This window comes from Lethenteron reissneri, chromosome 11 (genome assembly GCF_015708825.2).
Source record: "Lethenteron reissneri isolate LAM-NWPU_2019-01 chromosome 11, ASM1570882v1, whole genome shotgun sequence".
NCBI lineage: Eukaryota > Metazoa > Chordata > Hyperoartia > Petromyzontiformes > Petromyzontidae > Lethenteron > Lethenteron reissneri.
This window is the reverse complement of record NC_083789.1, coordinates 5,951,888-5,970,032: the sequence shown is the minus strand read 5'-3', so window position 1 is coordinate 5,970,032 and position 18,145 is coordinate 5,951,888. Positions and strand designations below refer to the sequence as shown.

The 18,145-nt window shown below is 50.1% G+C and overlaps 1 protein-coding gene across 1 annotated transcript in view; it reads left to right on the top strand.

Moving 5' to 3' along the window:
• LOC133341336 (calpain-1 catalytic subunit-like) overlaps nucleotides 1–18,145 on the top strand; it is a 43,970-nt gene that overhangs the window by 22,205 nt on the left and 3,620 nt on the right. Inside the window, exons 6-21 of the mRNA XM_061549876.1 lie at nucleotides 1,007–1,175; nucleotides 2,756–2,839; nucleotides 3,757–3,842; nucleotides 7,252–7,326; nucleotides 8,122–8,282; nucleotides 8,756–8,925; nucleotides 9,728–9,739; nucleotides 11,214–11,425; nucleotides 13,059–13,095; nucleotides 13,344–13,406; nucleotides 13,599–13,656; nucleotides 14,508–14,572; nucleotides 14,884–14,952; nucleotides 16,178–16,256; nucleotides 17,220–17,336; nucleotides 17,724–17,782. Coding sequence (XP_061405860.1) covers nucleotides 1,007–1,175; nucleotides 2,756–2,839; nucleotides 3,757–3,842; nucleotides 7,252–7,326; nucleotides 8,122–8,282; nucleotides 8,756–8,925; nucleotides 9,728–9,739; nucleotides 11,214–11,425; nucleotides 13,059–13,095; nucleotides 13,344–13,406; nucleotides 13,599–13,656; nucleotides 14,508–14,572; nucleotides 14,884–14,952; nucleotides 16,178–16,256; nucleotides 17,220–17,336; nucleotides 17,724–17,782 — 1,516 coding nt within the window. The remainder of the gene's footprint in view (nucleotides 1–1,006; nucleotides 1,176–2,755; nucleotides 2,840–3,756; nucleotides 3,843–7,251; nucleotides 7,327–8,121; nucleotides 8,283–8,755; nucleotides 8,926–9,727; nucleotides 9,740–11,213; nucleotides 11,426–13,058; nucleotides 13,096–13,343; nucleotides 13,407–13,598; nucleotides 13,657–14,507; nucleotides 14,573–14,883; nucleotides 14,953–16,177; nucleotides 16,257–17,219; nucleotides 17,337–17,723; nucleotides 17,783–18,145) is intronic.

Sequence of the window (18,145 nt, the reverse complement as noted above, 5' to 3'; positions counted from 1 at the left end):
CGTTGCTGGTGAGAGAGGGTGGCGGATCCCTCGCTGCCGTAGCCAATGACCCCCGTTCACTGTCCGGAGAGAAGCAGTGCTCGGTTTGCTTGTGTTGTCGCTCTGGAGGCCGGGAGATTTTTGGTCACCACGTTGATGGCATTCGTCGTGGGGCCCGCGTAAAGACTGCCATCTGGTTTCGAGCCACTTGGCTGGGCTCATTGTTCTCATGCTGCAGCTGTGTTTTTGTTTTTGTACATTCACGTATGCTTCGTTGCTAATAATAACAAGAATGACAATGTCTTCGAGCGATGTAGCGTGGCACTGCAAGGGTGTTGCCACCGTCTTAGTTTGCACTGTCATTGAAATGCACGCCTTATGATGGTTCGAGAGTCGATGCGCGTCTCTCTAAGTCGTTGGTAGCAGCATCGTCACCATCATTATCAATGTGCATCATCACATCGTAAGGTCAACCTCGTCATAGGAATGTTGAGTTCTCGCAATAAATCTTGTGACCAGCTCACGGAGGCGTTGCATTTGCCCACGGTCCATTTTAAGATGGAGCCACTTATGACATTCATACGATTCTGTGTATGTCGTGAGATTTTTAGAAAACTTTTTAATTAATCTTTTAAAGCAGCAGCGGTAATAGTGTAACCCATATGCGTCGGATACTTAATGTGCTGTGTCGGTCACAACATGTGCCCACGTTTAGCCACCACACCCACACTGTGAGCAAAAGCGTGCTCGCCCGTCGTTGCATCATGCATAAATTAACGAGCTCGGGAAATGTAATATCGCCGTGCGTGGCCCGTGACGCTTCAAAGACCATTACGGCAAAGTTAAATAAACCCCGCCTCCATGGCTTGCAGCAAACACACACACACACGAGATAATGAAAAATAATGTTGACAACATCCACACGTGAGGAGGTGCAGATGTGGTGCAGATCTAAACGCAGCTTTGGAGCAGCAATCCATTTCTCTAACATTTGCCCTCTGCCCTCTGCCCCCCCCCCCACGTGCAGAATGAACGGCTCGTACGAAGCCCTGACCGGGGGCAGCACGAGCGAGGGCTTTGAGGACTTTACGGGCGGTGTCACCGAGACGTTCACCCTCTCCAAGGCGCCCCATAACCTCTGGAAACTCCTCAACCAGGGCGTGCAGAGAGGCTCGCTCATGGGCTGCTCCATCGACGTACGCAAGCCCCGCTCCTCCACTTGCTCGCTTGCCCGCCTCCTCACCCAGTCGCTTGTTTATTATACTCGCTCATCTCGGCCATTCACCCGCCCGCTGACTCGCCTGTTCGCTCACACGCACGCTCGCACGTTCATTCGTTCACCCGCTTATTGACTCGTCTGCTTCCGCAACCTTTAGCTAATTTACCTGCTCGCTCGCTCGCTCACTCATCCGTGCGCTCGCTCGCCTACTTGCCCACTTGCTCGCTCTCTCGCGCCACAGCCAGCCATGCGCACTCACAAAGGCGCCCTTGTTGGACACTTGGCATGAGTGCGAGTGTCTTGTTATTTGGCACGAAGAAACCAGCGGGAATGGAGCGATTCAGTGATAATAATAATTATTAATAAAATCCTATCTGTTGGGGGGTTTTACTGCGCGTGAGGGTTTCTCACTGGCATTCTATAGCGGGCGTCTAGAAAACCATGCTCACACTTGGGGTTTCTTCGAGACTGCTGACGGAACGGCAGCCAAAGGAGGGAGCTTGGTCGAGAGTTCCACCGCGGCAGAGGTGGGACTGCTGAGATCAACTCCGTGAGATGGATTGTGGCATCACGGACACGTGTCGGGTGACAGCGAAGGCATGGAGAGGCCTCTTGACCTAGCAGTGGATAGACAATGGCTGACTATAAAGTCGATTATGATGATGGTGGTGGGGAGGAGGCTATTATCCAGAAGTTAATACACATTTTACTGATTTATTTGTTGTGATCACTTTTTAGTTGTTTGTGATTTTTATTTTGGTGCCATTTCTGAATTTCGTTTTACATTTTGCTTGGTCGTAGGGTTTTCATTTGCTTGGTAGTAGCTGCACATGGGATTTGGTCCTTATATATCATTAATGTACAGCGTTATGGGATGCTTTTAGCATGAATGACGCTATACAAAATTAAAGCATTGTTATTATTATTTTGGGATGTACCACAACGCGACTCACGAGCCTTGCCGCTGGGCTCTCGAGGTCTGTGATGCCTGCCGCTAACCAATCGCGTTGGAATGTGCCGCGAGGTTTGGAACGTTCGCCAACCGGTTCAAGCCTGACTTGACATTATAATCGGTTCGTTCGTGACTTGACAAAAAGCCGCCATGCCATTTTCGTGACTTGCGGAATCAATCATTGATTCTGAAAACGATGGTCGCACATTTCACGACCGCAGTTGCTATTGAAGAAGTGATTTGTATCTGCGCAGTCTGTTTGTGTATGAGGAGCAGTGGTGCAGTGGTTAGTGCACTGCGCTACGAACCCGGGCACCCACGTTCGATTCCCGCTTGTGGCCAACATCGGTGACGGGTATGAGAGCCGGTCCTTGGCCCTCCCCTAGGTCGACTCGGCCTTAAAAACGAATACCCGGCACTGGGGAGACAAAGGTGGCCGGGCTTGGTGCTGGGCACCAACCCCAGCTTGTGCCATGTTGGCCTTTCATAGGTGCTCGCTAACAGCACTTGCCTCAACAGTCTGTTAAACGCTACTGTATATGGTTGATCTTTGGTGCCTTTCAGTTTTAATCGATTCTGTCTGTTCCTGTTATTCCCGCGAACAGATAACGAGCGCGGCCGACACGGAGGCCATCACGACGTGGAAGCTGGTGAAGGGCCACGCCTACTCCGTCACGGGTGTGGACCAGGTGCGAGCTTCTCGGTGGTTAGGAGATGTTACCTACCTCGCCTGGTGTACAGGAGGTCGTGGGTTCGATCCCAACCCTGACCCCTTGTATGTTTGGAGTTTGCGTGTCTATCTCCCCGTGAGCGTGTGGATTTTTCTCCGGGTCCTCCGGTTTTTTCCTCCACATTTAGAATCGACACGCACTTAGGGTGTTTGCCTGCTATACATTTCCACGTGATAAGCCGCTCCGTGGAGCTATCATTTGTGGCCAGAACGCGTCTGAAAAAGAGCCTTGCCCAGTTTTTTTAGTTTCATAAAAAAATAGTTTCTCGCCACACCCCTGGCCGTGATTAATCACCTTCCGGCTGGCGTCCCTCGTGAACGCCGCCTCGACACCGAACGCAAAATGCACCGAGCTGCTGTGTCGGGCAACGTGGACCAGAGAACGGACGCAGCACGGTGACGTTGTCGTGCTGGCTGTTAAGAGAGCATGCGCTCAAGGGGGAGCCGATGGAGAACGCGTCGGTTCTGCAGTTGACGAGAAAAGCCTAACGCAACGGAAATAATAGCGCAGGCTGGAATACCACAAGTTTCAAACGACACGCAAACACGTGTAAAAAGCACAACTGCCTTTGTACATAATGGGAAAAACCATCGGCAGTACCTGAAGAAGCACAGGTTTCCCTCGCTTTATGTGGCAAATGGCGCACAAAGCAAAGCCGCACGAGACAGCCGTCTGCCGATTAGCGCACGGTACACTCGCAATGCTGTCCCACGTCCGACCGCGCAGCCGCACGTGAGTGAATTCAAACCGCACCGTCGAGCGGATATTGGTTCAAATGGGTTAGCCACTTGCACGGTGCGAAAATCGCACTCTCTGGTCTTAGGTCACCTTCAGAATAAATTTTCACAAATTTCTGGCGGCGTGTGTGCGGGCAGGTGTACCACAACGGAGGCATGGTGAAGCTCGTCCGTATCCGAAACCCCTGGGGCCAAGTCGAGTGGGTCGGCCCGTGGAGTGACAGGTATTACTCGTCCTGCTCGGCTGCTCGCTCGCTCGCTCTGCCGCTCGTCGACCGTCTCGCTCCCCCCCACCCCCCTCGGCCACCAATTTGGTTCGCTGCCCACTCACTCACCCACCCGCCCAACCTGCTCGTGCGCCCTGCCTCTGTTGCTCGCTCACACCCCCCCCCCCCCCCCCCCCCCGTGCACATTGCGGGTGTTCGCGAGATATTCCTGAACGATTGGCGCGTTGCTAAATGTTGGCCCGGTTGTATGGCAATGTTTACGCCTGACATGTCGTGGATCATTAGGCCAATGATGACGTCTACATCGTTGGCATTTTGTGGTGATGGGCAGGCCTAATTCTGGGGATGAGAGAACAAATGTTCACATGCTCCGAGGTGTAAATCTCTGAGGAAGCCCAAGGCATCAGCTGTTTGCCTTACAGTTTACGAGGACTTAAAAAAACAAAAGCACGGATGTAAACATTTTGACAGATATTAGCTCATCTGATGTGTGTGTAATTAACTTTAAAATGCTAGATCGTCACGATTAAACATAGAATCATAAGAAGGGTTGTTTCCCTCTTGCTCAGAGGTGAGACTCCTTGGCAGGTACCACAGAAATATCCTGAGTTTCGCATCCAGTTTTCAGCAGTCCATGATTGGATACGTAAACAATCGGCGACGTTTTGGGAAGTAGTCCTCCTTCACAGCATTCTAATTTATATTTTATTTTGAAGGCTGTGGTATTGACAAATGTGCTCAATAGTTGTATTATTCGTGCACCCAAAGCCCAACGCAGCAGCATCACTCTATTAAAATCACTCGAGTTTAAGTGGGAATGTAATTTTACAACGTAATTGTTATTATCAAGTTCTTGGTTCTTTCGGTAAAGTCACGTAGAAGGGAAGTAATAAAATAATAAAAAATAATAAAAATAAAACATAATAAAATTATTCTCACGACGTTTCGGCCACAACGCAAGCAGCCGTCCTCAGGTGAAAACCAGGTCCGTCGAGGCGACAGAGTCTGAATGAAACAGCACACGAGCTTGGAGCATATATATAAGCTGGGCGCATTGACAAAGGAATTTGCATATCAAGAGGAATTTAGCATATTCCCATAAATATGCTAAATTCAAAGGAATTTGCATATCAAGAGGAATTTAGCATATTCCCATAAATATGCTAAATTCCTCTTGATATGCAAATTCCTTTGTCAATGCGCCCAGCTTATATATATGCTCCAAGCTCGTGTGCTGTTTCATTCAGACTCTGTCGCCTCGACGGACCTGGTTTTCACCTGAGGACGGCTGCTTGCGTTGTGGCCGAAACGTCGTGAGAATAATTTTATTATGTTTTATTTTTATTATTTTTTATTATTTTATTACTTCCCTTCTACGTGACTTTACCGAAAGAACCAAGAAGATGAATCCCTGCAGTCACGAAAGCTTTAAATCAAAATGTTATTATCAAGGTTTTTTTAATGTTATTGTGGAATGCTTTGATGTCTGCCGGTCGAGTCGCTCTTGAAAAAGAGATTTTTAACTCTACTGGCTACATTTCTGATTGTGATTCTGAACTATACTGCGTTCTCAAGTGGTGTGAGTTGATGGTCTAAGACCAGTCGCCAATGAGTGCACAGAAGAAGAAAAAAAAACATAATAGCAAATTTTTGTTTGATTTTCACTTAAATTTGCTTAAATTCCAGCTCTGAAAATGCAGTATCGATTTGGACTGTCACATCATGATGATCATTGCTCGGCACAGCGGGGCAGATGGTGACGTTCTCACCCCTGTGGTGTGGATAAGAGGTCACTTGAAAATATTTAGGAAGTGCTTCTATGATATCTCCTTCCACGGGCCATTCTGTAACACGTTGGGGTGATGCACTGGCTCTGCAAGAATTCTGTGAATGGATTTTTTATTAACTCCTTGATAGTCGACAATGAAAGCACAATTAGGATATCATTGCGGAGAAGGAAACAAAGCTCCTGTCACCTTTCCGATGTAACGCACAGCCTGTGTACCATTCGCCTTTGTTCGGTGCTTAAAGGGAACACGAACAACCGATTGAAAGGCTGAGATCACTTTCCACATTAGGAGCAGGCCCCCCGCGGTGTATTTAATGCATGTTTAATGACGTATCCTTTGTACGGAGTGTGCTCCGCAATTGTGGCACTGCAGGTGCACAGCCCATCCCGTCACTGGCTGTCGGGACCTGTCGCCGGGCACTTTGGCCACGGGCCAACTCTGAGTGGGCGTACGGATTACAGAGCAGCCCCGATCGGTCTGCGGCCTGGGAATGTGCATGATGTGGTGTTGAACTACAGTGTGAGCCATTTTTAACATCTCACCGCGGTGGCGAGATGTTAACTATCTCGCCTGATATGCAGGCGGTCGTGGGTTCAATTTTGACCCTGATGCCTGCTGTATATTTTCCATTTGAATGTCTTTCTCCCTGTGGTTGTGTGGATTTTTCTCCGGATCATCCGGTTTTCCCTCCATATTTAGTATCAACATGCATTTACAGTATTTGGCTGCTATACATTTCCACATCTGCCACTCCGTTGAGCTATCATTTGTGGCCAGGTCGCTTCTGAAAAACAGCTATATAGCTTAGTGGGCTATGCCTGGTAAAATAAAAAAATAGTTACAAATAGTAGTTATGTCGGGTTAAGCTACAGTTTGATCCATTTATAGATATCCCACTAACATGAGAAGGGAGAACACTATTGAATGAACGACATTTTATTTCAAAGCCTCTACACATCACTCACAAATCCCAATACACGTGTTCAATTCTTTTCACGCTGTCCCCTGAGATATGAAGTCATCGCTTTCACGATATTCAATTACCTGTAGAGAAGTTCGCAAGAGGATCACTCTAAAGCAGTGGGATATCTGTAAATGGTTCACAATTTCGATTTAAAGCTTTCGTGACTGCAGGGATTCATCTTCTTGGTTCTTTCGGTAAAGTCACGTAGAAGGGAAATAATAAAATAACAAAAATAAAACATAATAAAATAATTCTCACGACGTTTCGGCCACAACGCAAGAACAGCTGTCTTTCCGACAGACCTGTTCTTCACCTGAGGACGGCTGCTTGCGTTGTGGCCGAAACGTCGTGAGAATTATTTTATTATGTTTTATTTTTATTATTTTATTATTTCCCTTCTACGTGACTTTACCGAAAGAACCAAGAAGATGGTTCACGATGTAGCTTAATGGGTGTGTGTGTGTGTGTGTGATGATCATCGCAGCACCATGGCCGTGCGCGGTGCTGGCCACCCGCCCCCTCGTGTGCCGCAGTACCGACCTTCACAGGCGCCACTCGCTAACAGCACTTGCCCAAACAGTCTGTGAAGGCTACACGGGGGGGGGGGTCTTTGTCTTTGTATGTCTGGCTTACGCGTGGCCCCGTCCCTCAGCTCGCGGCAGTGGAACGAGGTGTCGGACGACGATCGGGATCGGCTCATGGTCAAGAGTGAAGATGGCGAGTTCTGGTGAGTGCTCTCCTCCTGGCCATCTCTCCACCCCTTTGGCCTCTTTGGTGTCTGGCAAATTCGTGGATATCATTCGATACTCCTCCGATATGCATCGGATCGTATCATGGGCATTATGTCAGATTTGGTTATTTCAGATCCCTGTAGCCACCGGGCCAACTTGAGGCGCCACCTTCACGGCAGCGTTGAAGAGAAGAAATTGGTTCTTGAATCGTGACCCCAGAATTTATATTCCTCCTCCGTTGAAGTATTGCAGACTAGTGTGGTTTACTGTATGGGCCATAGTTTGGGTTGCATGGCCACAACCGAACTTTGGCCTGTCTTTAATGTATCTCTATGGCTGTCTGTGTATCTCTGTGGGTTTACTATGTGGTCCATAGTTTGGGTTGCATGGCCACAACCGAACTGTGGCCTGTCTTTAATTGGCGACGGCTGTCGGGTGATTAGCAATGCAGGACAATGTTCATCTTCTTCGTTCTTTCGGTAAAGTCACGTAGAATGGAAATAATAAAATAATAATTCAGACGCTGTCTCCCCGACAGACCTGGTCTTCATCTGAGGACGGCTGCTTGCGTTGTGGCCGAAACGTCGTGAGAATTATCTTATTAAGTTTTATTTTATTATTTTATTATTGTATTATTTCCATTCTACGGGACTTTACTAAAAGAACCAAGAAGATGAATCCCTGCAGTCACGAAAGCTTTAAATCGAAATTCAGGACAGTGTTGATAAAAGTGCAAGTGGTTTAACGTGCGTTCCCGCCGCCCGTCCCACCCCCGACCTCTCCTCCCGCAGGATGTCGTACGACGACTTCTTGCGCCAGTTCTCACGGCTGGAGATCTGCAACCTGACGGCGGACGCACTCTCGGACGATAATCTCCACTTCTGGAGCTCCGTGGTGCACGAGGGCAGCTGGGTGCGCGGCTGCAGCGCCGGCGGCTGCCGAAACTTCCCGGGTGAGGGTCGCTCGCTCTGCCTCTCGCTCGCTCGGCAGCCCGCTTTTTCACGCACTGGTTCATTCAATCGGTCACCGTTGCTGCACTTGCTTGCTGTCTCTCCTTCGCATGCTCGCTCGCTCGCTTGCTATCGTGCTCGCTAATTCTCTTGAAGGCGCTCGCTCTCTCGTGCGCCATGCATGTGCACGCGCGGACTCTCTCACTCGCTGTCCTCATGTGCTCATTCACTCGCTGTCCCTTTCACTCGCGTTTCCACTCGCATAGTGGCTCCCGCCCTCTCTCGGACGCTCGCTTGCACGCCGTCTCTCCCTGTCTCTTGCTAGTGCACTCTCGCACTCTCACTCATTTGGCCTTGTTGCACGCTGGGTTTTACGCTCGCTCACACACTCGCTCTTTCCCTCGCGCCGCAGGCTCGTGCCCGTGGGTCCTCGAATCTCATTATTTGTTTTCTTTCTTTACCCGCGTGCCCACAGACACTTTCTGGAGCAACCCGCAGTTCCGGCTGAGCCTGCTGGAGGAGGACGACGACCCCGAGGACGACGAGGAGGGCTGCACCGTCGTGGTGGCGCTCATGCAGAAGGACCGACGCAAGCAGCGCCGGCAGGGCCGCGACCTCCTCACCATGGGCTTCGCCATCTACCAGGTGCTGCGGCCGCCCCTCGCCCACGTCCCCCTGCCACCGCTCAACCGATTCCTCCGCACCTCTCGACCGCGCCGCAGCATCCTCCCTACAGCTCCTCCCGCGGCCGTCATCACCGATCGCTCGGGGAAACGCTGATGCTGCTGCTGAATTCATCCATTCGTTCATTTATGTATCTGTCCAGTCATTCGTGTGTTGATATCAAAAGGGAAAAAAAATGCTGTGCATTCACTCTGCTACGTATTTCAACAGATTTCAAATGGCACCATTTAGCTATAAAAAACGATAGGCAGTGTTGATTGGAAATAATACTTGCTCTATTAAAAATAATATTTTCTCTGGAATTGGCTGAAAGCGAAGTGCCATGGGGGAGGTCAACGCGTCACATTTTCAAAATGATTTTTCACAATGGCTGTTTGTGCTGGAAATGTTTTGTTTTTTCACATGGCCACCATCTGACAAAAACAAGTTTCACTCTGGATCAGCAAATTCAGCCTCTGGGAGAGAACTCGGGCTGCCAACATAAACGTCCTTGTATGTACGTGTGTACGTTGAATCTCATTCACACCGTACGTAGCCAACCGTGCTAATCGGAGGTGCGGGGAAAGGATGACAAAATCGGAGGTGCGGGGAAAGGATGACAAAATCGGAGGTGCAGGGAAGGACATTAGTAACCGCGGATTCATTTCAGCCGAGTTTACACGCGGAGGTCACGGACGAGGTGCCACCAATCGCGCGTGCACACCCCGCCGCGTCTTAACGCTTAATTTCTATTTTTTTCGTTTTTTTTGTTGTTTCTCTGCAGGTCCCACAGTCGGTACGTTCTGCACTGGTGTGTCCACACAGATGTGCCCCTCGGCAGACGTGGTCGGCTCCGCGAGACGGCCGTCGGGATAACGCCACGCCGTCAAAAGCGCCGCACTTGAACATTCACACTCAGCAGACTGCTCAAGTCCCCCCCCCCCCGCCCCAGTTCAAACCCACCACGGTTTCGTGTTCACGCATTCAAATGCCGAGAGCAGTGGTGGGAGCGGGATTGGTGCCACAGCGTTTGGCGCTCCTCACCACGAACCGGGCTGTCCCAATAAGATTTTTGGTCACGGCGAGCATCGGTGACGAGTGGTCGCTGAAACGGTCTTGGGGCGCACTCCCATCACACACTGACCATCGTGGTGCAGTATGGTCCAACAACTCCCTTGTTTGACACCGCACGTAGCCAATTATGTTAATTGTAGGTGTGATTGTATGGGGGAAGCCTTTATCCAGCAGTGACTTGACCATGGGCTGTAAGAATATGATTATTATTGAGTGTTGTTTTCAATTATCTTCATGCCGAGGCAGCATCCAGGATTGTAATCGGTCCGCCAAAGATGCAGGAAGCCGTGAAACCCCGCGGGTTGCTTGTTTTGAAATGGCTCTTGAACCGGGAACCGGAGCTGACGAACTAAAATGAAAAGGCCACCCAGCGAGCAGTGGCCATGGCTTCTAGGACCTAGCGGGGCTTGCTTGGCTGGACATGGGGTAACGGGGAGTCGGATCGCATCAGCGCGAGTGTCCCATGAGTCACATGAACACCGTCTCATTGAAGTATCAGAGCTTTTTAGCGTGCAGGACAGAATTTCACTGGCATGGAAAACGGATCGCCGTGTACAAAAAAGAAAAATTATAGTCAAGTGATTCACCAGTTCATAAATGTAAATTAATGATTACACTTATGATGCATGCCACTGGATTGATTGGATAAGAATAGGTTATTTGTAGAGGTGTAAATGGATGCATGGAGTAATTGATTAATGTTGATTGCGGAGCTCACGATAAGTGCGTCGAATCACGCGTGTAAAAATGTGCGTTTATTGTGTATGATGGGTTCACGTGACGCAACAGCCACAAGTGGTCACCACATTCACAGCAATAAAAAATGAAGTGTTAAAATCCTTCAATTTAATTGTGACTTTAAGTCACATCAGCGTGTCGAATGTACTAAGGGTGTGAATCGTTACACCTCCGATAATTTACAATTGGAAAGCCAATGATATAGCAATGTCATGGAAATAATTGAGAGAGGACCGATGAGACACAATACAAACAAGACGGTAAATAACGAGAACACAATTGATCCCACTAAATGAAAGCTTTACAAACGACAGGCGAAACGCGTCTTGGATTTCCGTGTACCCGACCGCCGCCTGCTGTAACGTTCTGACCCCGTGCCCCTATCGGACATCTGTGAAAAAGAGCTTCATAGCTCATCGGATTTCTCCAGGATGAACAAAGATTCTGATTCTGCGCAGCACGTGGGGCAGCCGCAGCTGAAGCTGAAGAAGGACTTCTTCCAATTCCACGCGTCCAAGGCACGCTCCGAGGTGTTCATCAACACTCGCGAGGTGTCCCAGCGCTTCCTGCTGCCCCCGGGCGAGTACATCGTCATGCCCTCCTCCTTCGAGCCCAACCAGGAGGCCGACTTCATCCTGCGCGTCTTCTCGGAGAAGCAGCAAGCGGTGGAGTGAGTTCTGCCACCGCCGCTAACACCACCACCAGCACGGTCGTTACCACCGCTACGAACACCACCGCCGCCGTCACCAGTACTCTCGTTACCACCACGACCACCAACCCAAGACTACTAAACATCACCACTTCCAACACTACCAACAACACCTCCACCAACGCCACCAACACCACTAACACCACCACCAAACCCAACACTACCAGCTCCAACACTAGCCAACACCACTAGTACCAACATCACCACTACCAATACCACTATCACCAGCACTACCACCACTACCGCCAGCACCACCACTGCCACCATAACGAATACTGCCACGACCACAACTTGCACCTCCTACTATGATCACCACTACTCTCACACCTCCCACTTCAGCACCTAATATCTTGACAAACGTGTAGTACGCTGATGGCTCTACATGTTAATGTGTTTAAACAGACCTTGCTCTGTTTTATTAACACCTTGATAGTCCTCTTTGAAACAATGAATTCCATCTGAGATTATTTTTACTATATTTCAATTACTGAAAGAACCAAGAATAAGTCTACGTTATAGACTGCCAGTATGCTCACTCAGGCTAAGAACCAGGCTACAGTCTACATTATAGACTGCCAATACATTTACTCCGATTAAGAACCAGGCTACAGTCTACATTATCGACTGCCAGTACACTCACCGAGGTTAAGAACCAGGCTACAGTCTACATTATAGACTGCCAGTACACTCACCAAACTTAATAACCAGGCTATAGTCTCCATTATTGACTGCCAGTACACTCACTCCAATTAAGGACCAGGCTACAGTCTAGATTCTTGTTTTTGTTGTTTATTATTTTATTAATATTCTTTTTATTTTTATTCACTTATTTGTTTTATATCTACGTGACTTTACTGAAAGAACCAAAGAATACATTAACATGGGTCTTTAATATTCTCTTTGGCAATGTCCTACTCAATTCGATCGGAGGTGCCGGGGGATGGACGACAAACTAAGCACAAAATGCAGTTCTAAATAAATTAGTTCTCAATCTACATTTTTAAGTGCATAGCTCCAGTGCCTTCCTAATGTCAGAAGAGGATTCCAGACGGCCGCAGAAACGCATCTGAAAGCGCCCGATGCAGTGGCCGTCTTTGTTCGATGGATAGCCAAAAGCTGCTGCGAGGATGCCTGGAGCTCGCGTGATGGTTTATGGTGTAGCATCCCAGTAGAGAGCCATGTCAACCACAAGGTCACCCAGGCCTCCCAGCGGAGTGCACGTGAAGTCATTCCTCCTCGGGTCCACCCTCTCTTAATTTCAAAGCCACTGCTCCCTGGTGGAAGGGTGGAGCAGGTGGAATTGGTATGCCTCTAAATCAGACCAACCCAGATCACAGCTTTCAACACGGAGGGGGCCCTTGAAATTAATTGGCGATCTTTCGATTTAAAGCTTTCGTGACTGCAGGGATTCATCTTCTTGGTTCTATTTTTATTATTTTATTATTTCCCTTTTACGTGACTTTACCGAAAGAACAAAGAAGATAATTGGCGATCGTGTAGGCGAGCGGGGGCTCATCCCACGCCCCTCTCAAGTGCTCGAACGTGAAGCTGTTATCTGTGTGATGCCAGCGTTTCTTCTCCTGTTCTGTTCCAGAAAAATGGACGATGACGTCGACATTGTAATGCCCGAGGTGAGATTCCCCATTCTCTCCTGAAACGTCCTCGTTTTTTTCCACTCTTGAAATGATACAAGTACTTTTTTTTTTATGCCAGCGCCGTTTATTTGCGAGCAGATGTAAGTCGGTCATTATTGTAGAAGAGGAAGGCTATGAAGGCTGGACTTGGAGTAAAGTTCTGTGGAGGATCTTGTTTGTAATGTGCATGTTTGTTTTGTTGTTCCCTGTTTTGTTTGTGCCGCTGCGTGCCGCACATGTTATAGTTGGACTTGGAGGTGCCAGTGGACCCGGCCTTCGTCAATGTGTTTGCCAGGCTCGCCGGAGCGGTACGTCGTGTCAGCTGTTCAGCGCAACACCTGTCACCTTGTCGTGTTTTCACCATCATCGAGTCAATCGTCAGACGGAAAAACGCACAAATCGACCGATCGGCCGAGAGTGCATTTTAAGTTAATTTGTAAAACCGCGCTTTGCTTCTGCTGCCACCCACGCTGACTTCCCACTTTGGTCGGTCGCTGCAGGACAACGAGATCAGCCCCACGGAGCTGCGGGACATCCTCAACCGCGTTGTGGGAAAACGTGAGCGGCGCGCGTGAGCGGCGCGCGTGAGCGGCGCGCGTGAGCGGCGCGCGTGAGCGGCTGCGCGTGAGCGGCGCGCGTGAGCGGCGAGCGTGAGCGGCGAGCCGGTGAGCGGCGAGCGTGAGCGGCGAGCGTGAGCGGCGAGCGTGAGCGGCGCGCGTGAGCGGCGCGTGAGCGCGAGCGTGAGCGGCGAGCGTGAGCGGCGAGCGTGAGCGGCGAGCGTGAGCGGCGAGCGTGAGCGGCGAGCGTGAGCGGCGAGCGTGAGCGGCGAGCGTGAGCGGCGAGCGTGAGCGGCGAGCGTGAGCGGCGAGCGTGAGCGGCTGCGTGTGAGCGGCGCGTGTGAGCGGCGAGTGTGAGCGGCGCGTGTGAGCGGCGCGTGTGAGCGGCGCGTGTGAGCGGCGCGTGTGAGCGGCGCGTGTGAGCGGCGCGTGTGAGCGGCGAGTGTGAGCGGCGCGTTTGAGCGGCGCGTGAGCCTCGTGCTACACACTGGCGATGGCCACGTGACGCTCCATGGGGTGGCGGCGGTTCCTCACCGTGTGACGAGTCTGCCGTCAGTGGTTGAGCGTTTGTCACACGACGAGCCTCCTATTGATCGATGTCTGAGTGGTTGTCACATAGCACGCGTACTGTTCATGTCTGATTTCACTTTCCATTGAAGTTTGTCAAACGACGACTGTACTGTTGATATACAATTGTCTTTCACATGAACTGTGGCCCTGTTGACATTTAGTTGGTTGTCATATAACACCTGGGGTGTCAGTGACATGTCCTGTTGAAGTTTGTTCAGCAGTAATGGGATGCGCGTTGTGGTGATCCGATTGGGTGCCTTGCGACATGCGTACGCCGATCAGATGCCGACCTCAAGACGGACGGCTTCAGCCTGGACGCCTGCCGCAACATGGTGTCACTCATGGACGTATCCTTTCGCAGAATCTCGCACGCTCACAGGATTAGCGCAGAAAACACCGAACAGCAAAGGGAGCACGGCTCCTGCCCGCCCCTCACAGGGAGGTACGGCTACCTCCATAAGTGACGGCTTGAGGGCTTCTCCCCTTATCGTAACTGCGGTGAGGTCCCAATCCTACCGTCTCCCGGTACTCGCTGCAAATGGGATCCATCTGGTGGCCCCAGACGCCGTCGAGCGGCTTTCCGCACCCAAGAAGGACGGCCCATTGACGCGTCCGTCGCTTTTTTGAATGCCCCTTGACATTGCGCCACCTTTCCCAGAGGGACGGCAACGGCAAGCTGGGCATCAAGGAGTTCAACTTCCTGTGGCAACGCATCAAGACGTGGCAGGTGTGGCCGGGGAAGCGAGACTCGGGTTTTTTCCGTCTGAACCAGAGCCGACCCCAACCGCCCCCCCCCGCCCCCCCGTGGCAGCAACGGGGTTCCCCATTGTGTCACAGACACTCGGCTTGTGGAGCTCGTGGTGGTGGTGGTGGCGGTGGGGGGAGGTGACAAGAGAGCGAGGGGGGAGCAAAGGGGACCGGTGGTGGTCGCGTGTGGTTTCGTTTTTTTGCCACACAACTCCGGGGAGCTGTGGGTAGCGTGGTAACGTTATCGTCGCTCGACACGTGGTGAGCGTCCGGGCCGTGGCAGGCGGAGCCCGATTCGTCAACCGTGGCATTACTTTTGAAATCTATTTCACAACGAAAGTCTAATCGCAAAAGGGAGGTTATTTTAAACGCTAAACGACCCGACATGGTGTTATTTAAAACTTACTGTCATCGGCGTTTTAAGCATTTTCCCCTTCAGGATTGTGGTGATTGTGCAGGTATATTTAGACATAATATGTCTATTTTGGTGTGTGCTCACACTTTACAAACAGACACGCGATACAGTTTGTATTTGCCACGTAATTCATAGACGTGAAGATTCACCTGACTTGATACGTTTCCATGATTCGCGATCGGAATTCGATTCGGGAATCTCATTCTCTGTCGGTAACCGAGTGGAGAATATCGTGTTCTTCAGGGGTTTACGTGAACCCCGCACGGAGAGCTATAACTGAATACTGTCCAGTATACGAATCGACATAAATTGAACCTCGCTCGTACGATTCGATGCATGAATCGCGATCTAATTGAACCATCAGCACACTTATAAGTCTTCATCATGTCGCATTTTAAATGACGGGCATGTTACAATTTATCGACTCGCTGTTTTAAGTGGCTTATTACGGTCGCGATACACGCGCATCGAATTCGATTGAGAATTAACATTTTTATCAAAGCGTATTCGCAAATAATTTGCTCATTACGTTGAGGCCAATGGAGCTGAGCGGAAGACGGTTTTAGAGGCAAGACCACGAATGGGAAACCATTCGAATTAGCTAGACAACAGAGACAAAAAAAGACGAAAAAAAAGCAGCATCGATTTCGGGATGGGATCGTGACCGTGGATAGACGACGAATCATCCGAGCGCAGGCAGTGAGAGCAAATCTTTGCGTGGGTGATGAGTAGCGTCGACGATTTTTAAAAAATGGGGTCTTCTCGTTGCGTCCGTTGTCGTTTTCCGCAGCAAATCTTCCGACAGTTCGACATGGACCACTCGGGAAACATGAACGGGTACGAGTTCCGCCTCGCTCTGGCTGAAGCAGGTGGGTTCCATCATCTTGGATGCACTCCATAACAAACGTCCCCGCCCCCACCCCACCCCGAATCACTCCGCTGAACGTTTATTTTAAATTTTTGACTATCTCCTCACCACCAAAGACAAAGATCCGCCGTATAGCCTTAAGAGGCTGATGGGGCAAGTGCTGTTAGCGAGCACCTATGAAGGCCGCACACGGCACACGAGGGAGTGGGTGGCAAGCACCACGCCCGGCCGAATTTGTCTCCCCAGTGGCGATGTTTACGCATCGTAACCGGGTACTCATTTAACGTCGAGTCCACTGAGGCAAGGCCCAGGAATGGCTCAGATATTCTTCACCGATTGACCGTGAGTGAGAATTTTAACTCTGTTCGCCGGGTTTGTGGCCAAGTGTGCTCACCACTGTGCCACCGCTCCCCATAAAACACTGAAGACACACACGCGCGATATTACATAAGGAAATTTGAGAATCGATGCATGTACGTTGTATGCGATCGGTTCATACAAACTCTGTAGGCGTGAAACAGCGAAGCCACGTTAGGAGTCTGTATACACAAAGGGCAAAGAAAAAATATTTGTGCATCAAATATTACGTGTATCAATGTTCTTCAGTGTTTATTGCGGGTTCTTCTTTGACCCTAAAGCCACGAAGAGGCCACCCCATTAACTGCATGGTGAAAAACGAATCGGTTCTCAGATTGAGTCGTCTCCTTGTTTTGCGGCAAGTCGTGGGATCGTCGCGCCCCCGTTAATCTCATCGACGTAATTTTATCGTTTCGCTCGCGTATTTGAGAATCGCCCCACAACTACTTGCAGATTCCTCCTATATCGCATCACACTAATGTTTAACTTTTTTTTTAACACGCATTACTCACCGTACGTATGTGCATTATCGAATAATGTGTAATCTACAATACGTAGTTATACACGTACGTCTCCTTGTTGAGATGCTCTCGCAATCCTTCCACAGGCTTCCGTCTGAACGACCAGCTGACACAGACCATCACCATGCGCTACATGGAGGAGAGCGGAGTCATCGACTTCGACAACTACCTGTGCTGCCTCGTGCGGCTCGAGACCATGTTCCGTGAGTCGGGGGGGAAGTGGAGGGGGCGGGGGTGGTGGAGGGTGCCATCACAGGTCTCAAGGAGACGGCGACCGTCGGAAATCGTCGGCCATCTCCGAAGACCCAGGGGGTGTGCGCCTCCTGTGCTCGAAGACCACGATCAACTTTCAGGCTTTGTAGATTACCTTGACACCTCCAGCTTCTCAACAAACAAACAAATAAACGGCTGAAAACAGAACGTCCTACATTCGCCATGATGGGGGGAAAACGTCGAATTGATTCTTCATTCACGATATTTAGCTAGGGTTAGGCAATTCATTTGGCTATGGCTAGGGGATCCACGTGGCAGGTATGTTTGGCGAGGGTTAAACGTGACACCAAATCTCGTTGCGTTTTTGTATCTTGCAGGGATATTCCAGGCCCTCAACAAGGATGGTGATGGAACAATTAAGCTCAAACTGCCCGAGGTGAGTTGGCTGCGTATTTACGTACAGTATGTTGAACTTCTTTCACACCGTATGTAGCCAACCGTGCCAATCGGAGGTACGGGGGAAGGACAAAAAGTAAGCGCAAAAAACAGTTCTAAAGATGAGTTTTCAATCCAGATGATTTAAAAGTGCATAGCTCCATTGGCTTCCTAATATCGGAAGGAAGAGTGTTCCAGACGGCCGCAGACGTGCGTCTGGAAGCGCCGCGCGATGATGCGCTGACCGTTTTTGTGGGCCCTCACTTGTGCTCGTTGGGGCATACGACGCTACGCATCTTAGCTCGTAAACGTTCTGCTGCCCGTTCAGAGCCTCGCTCACCAGCTCGCTCACCAGCTCGCTCAC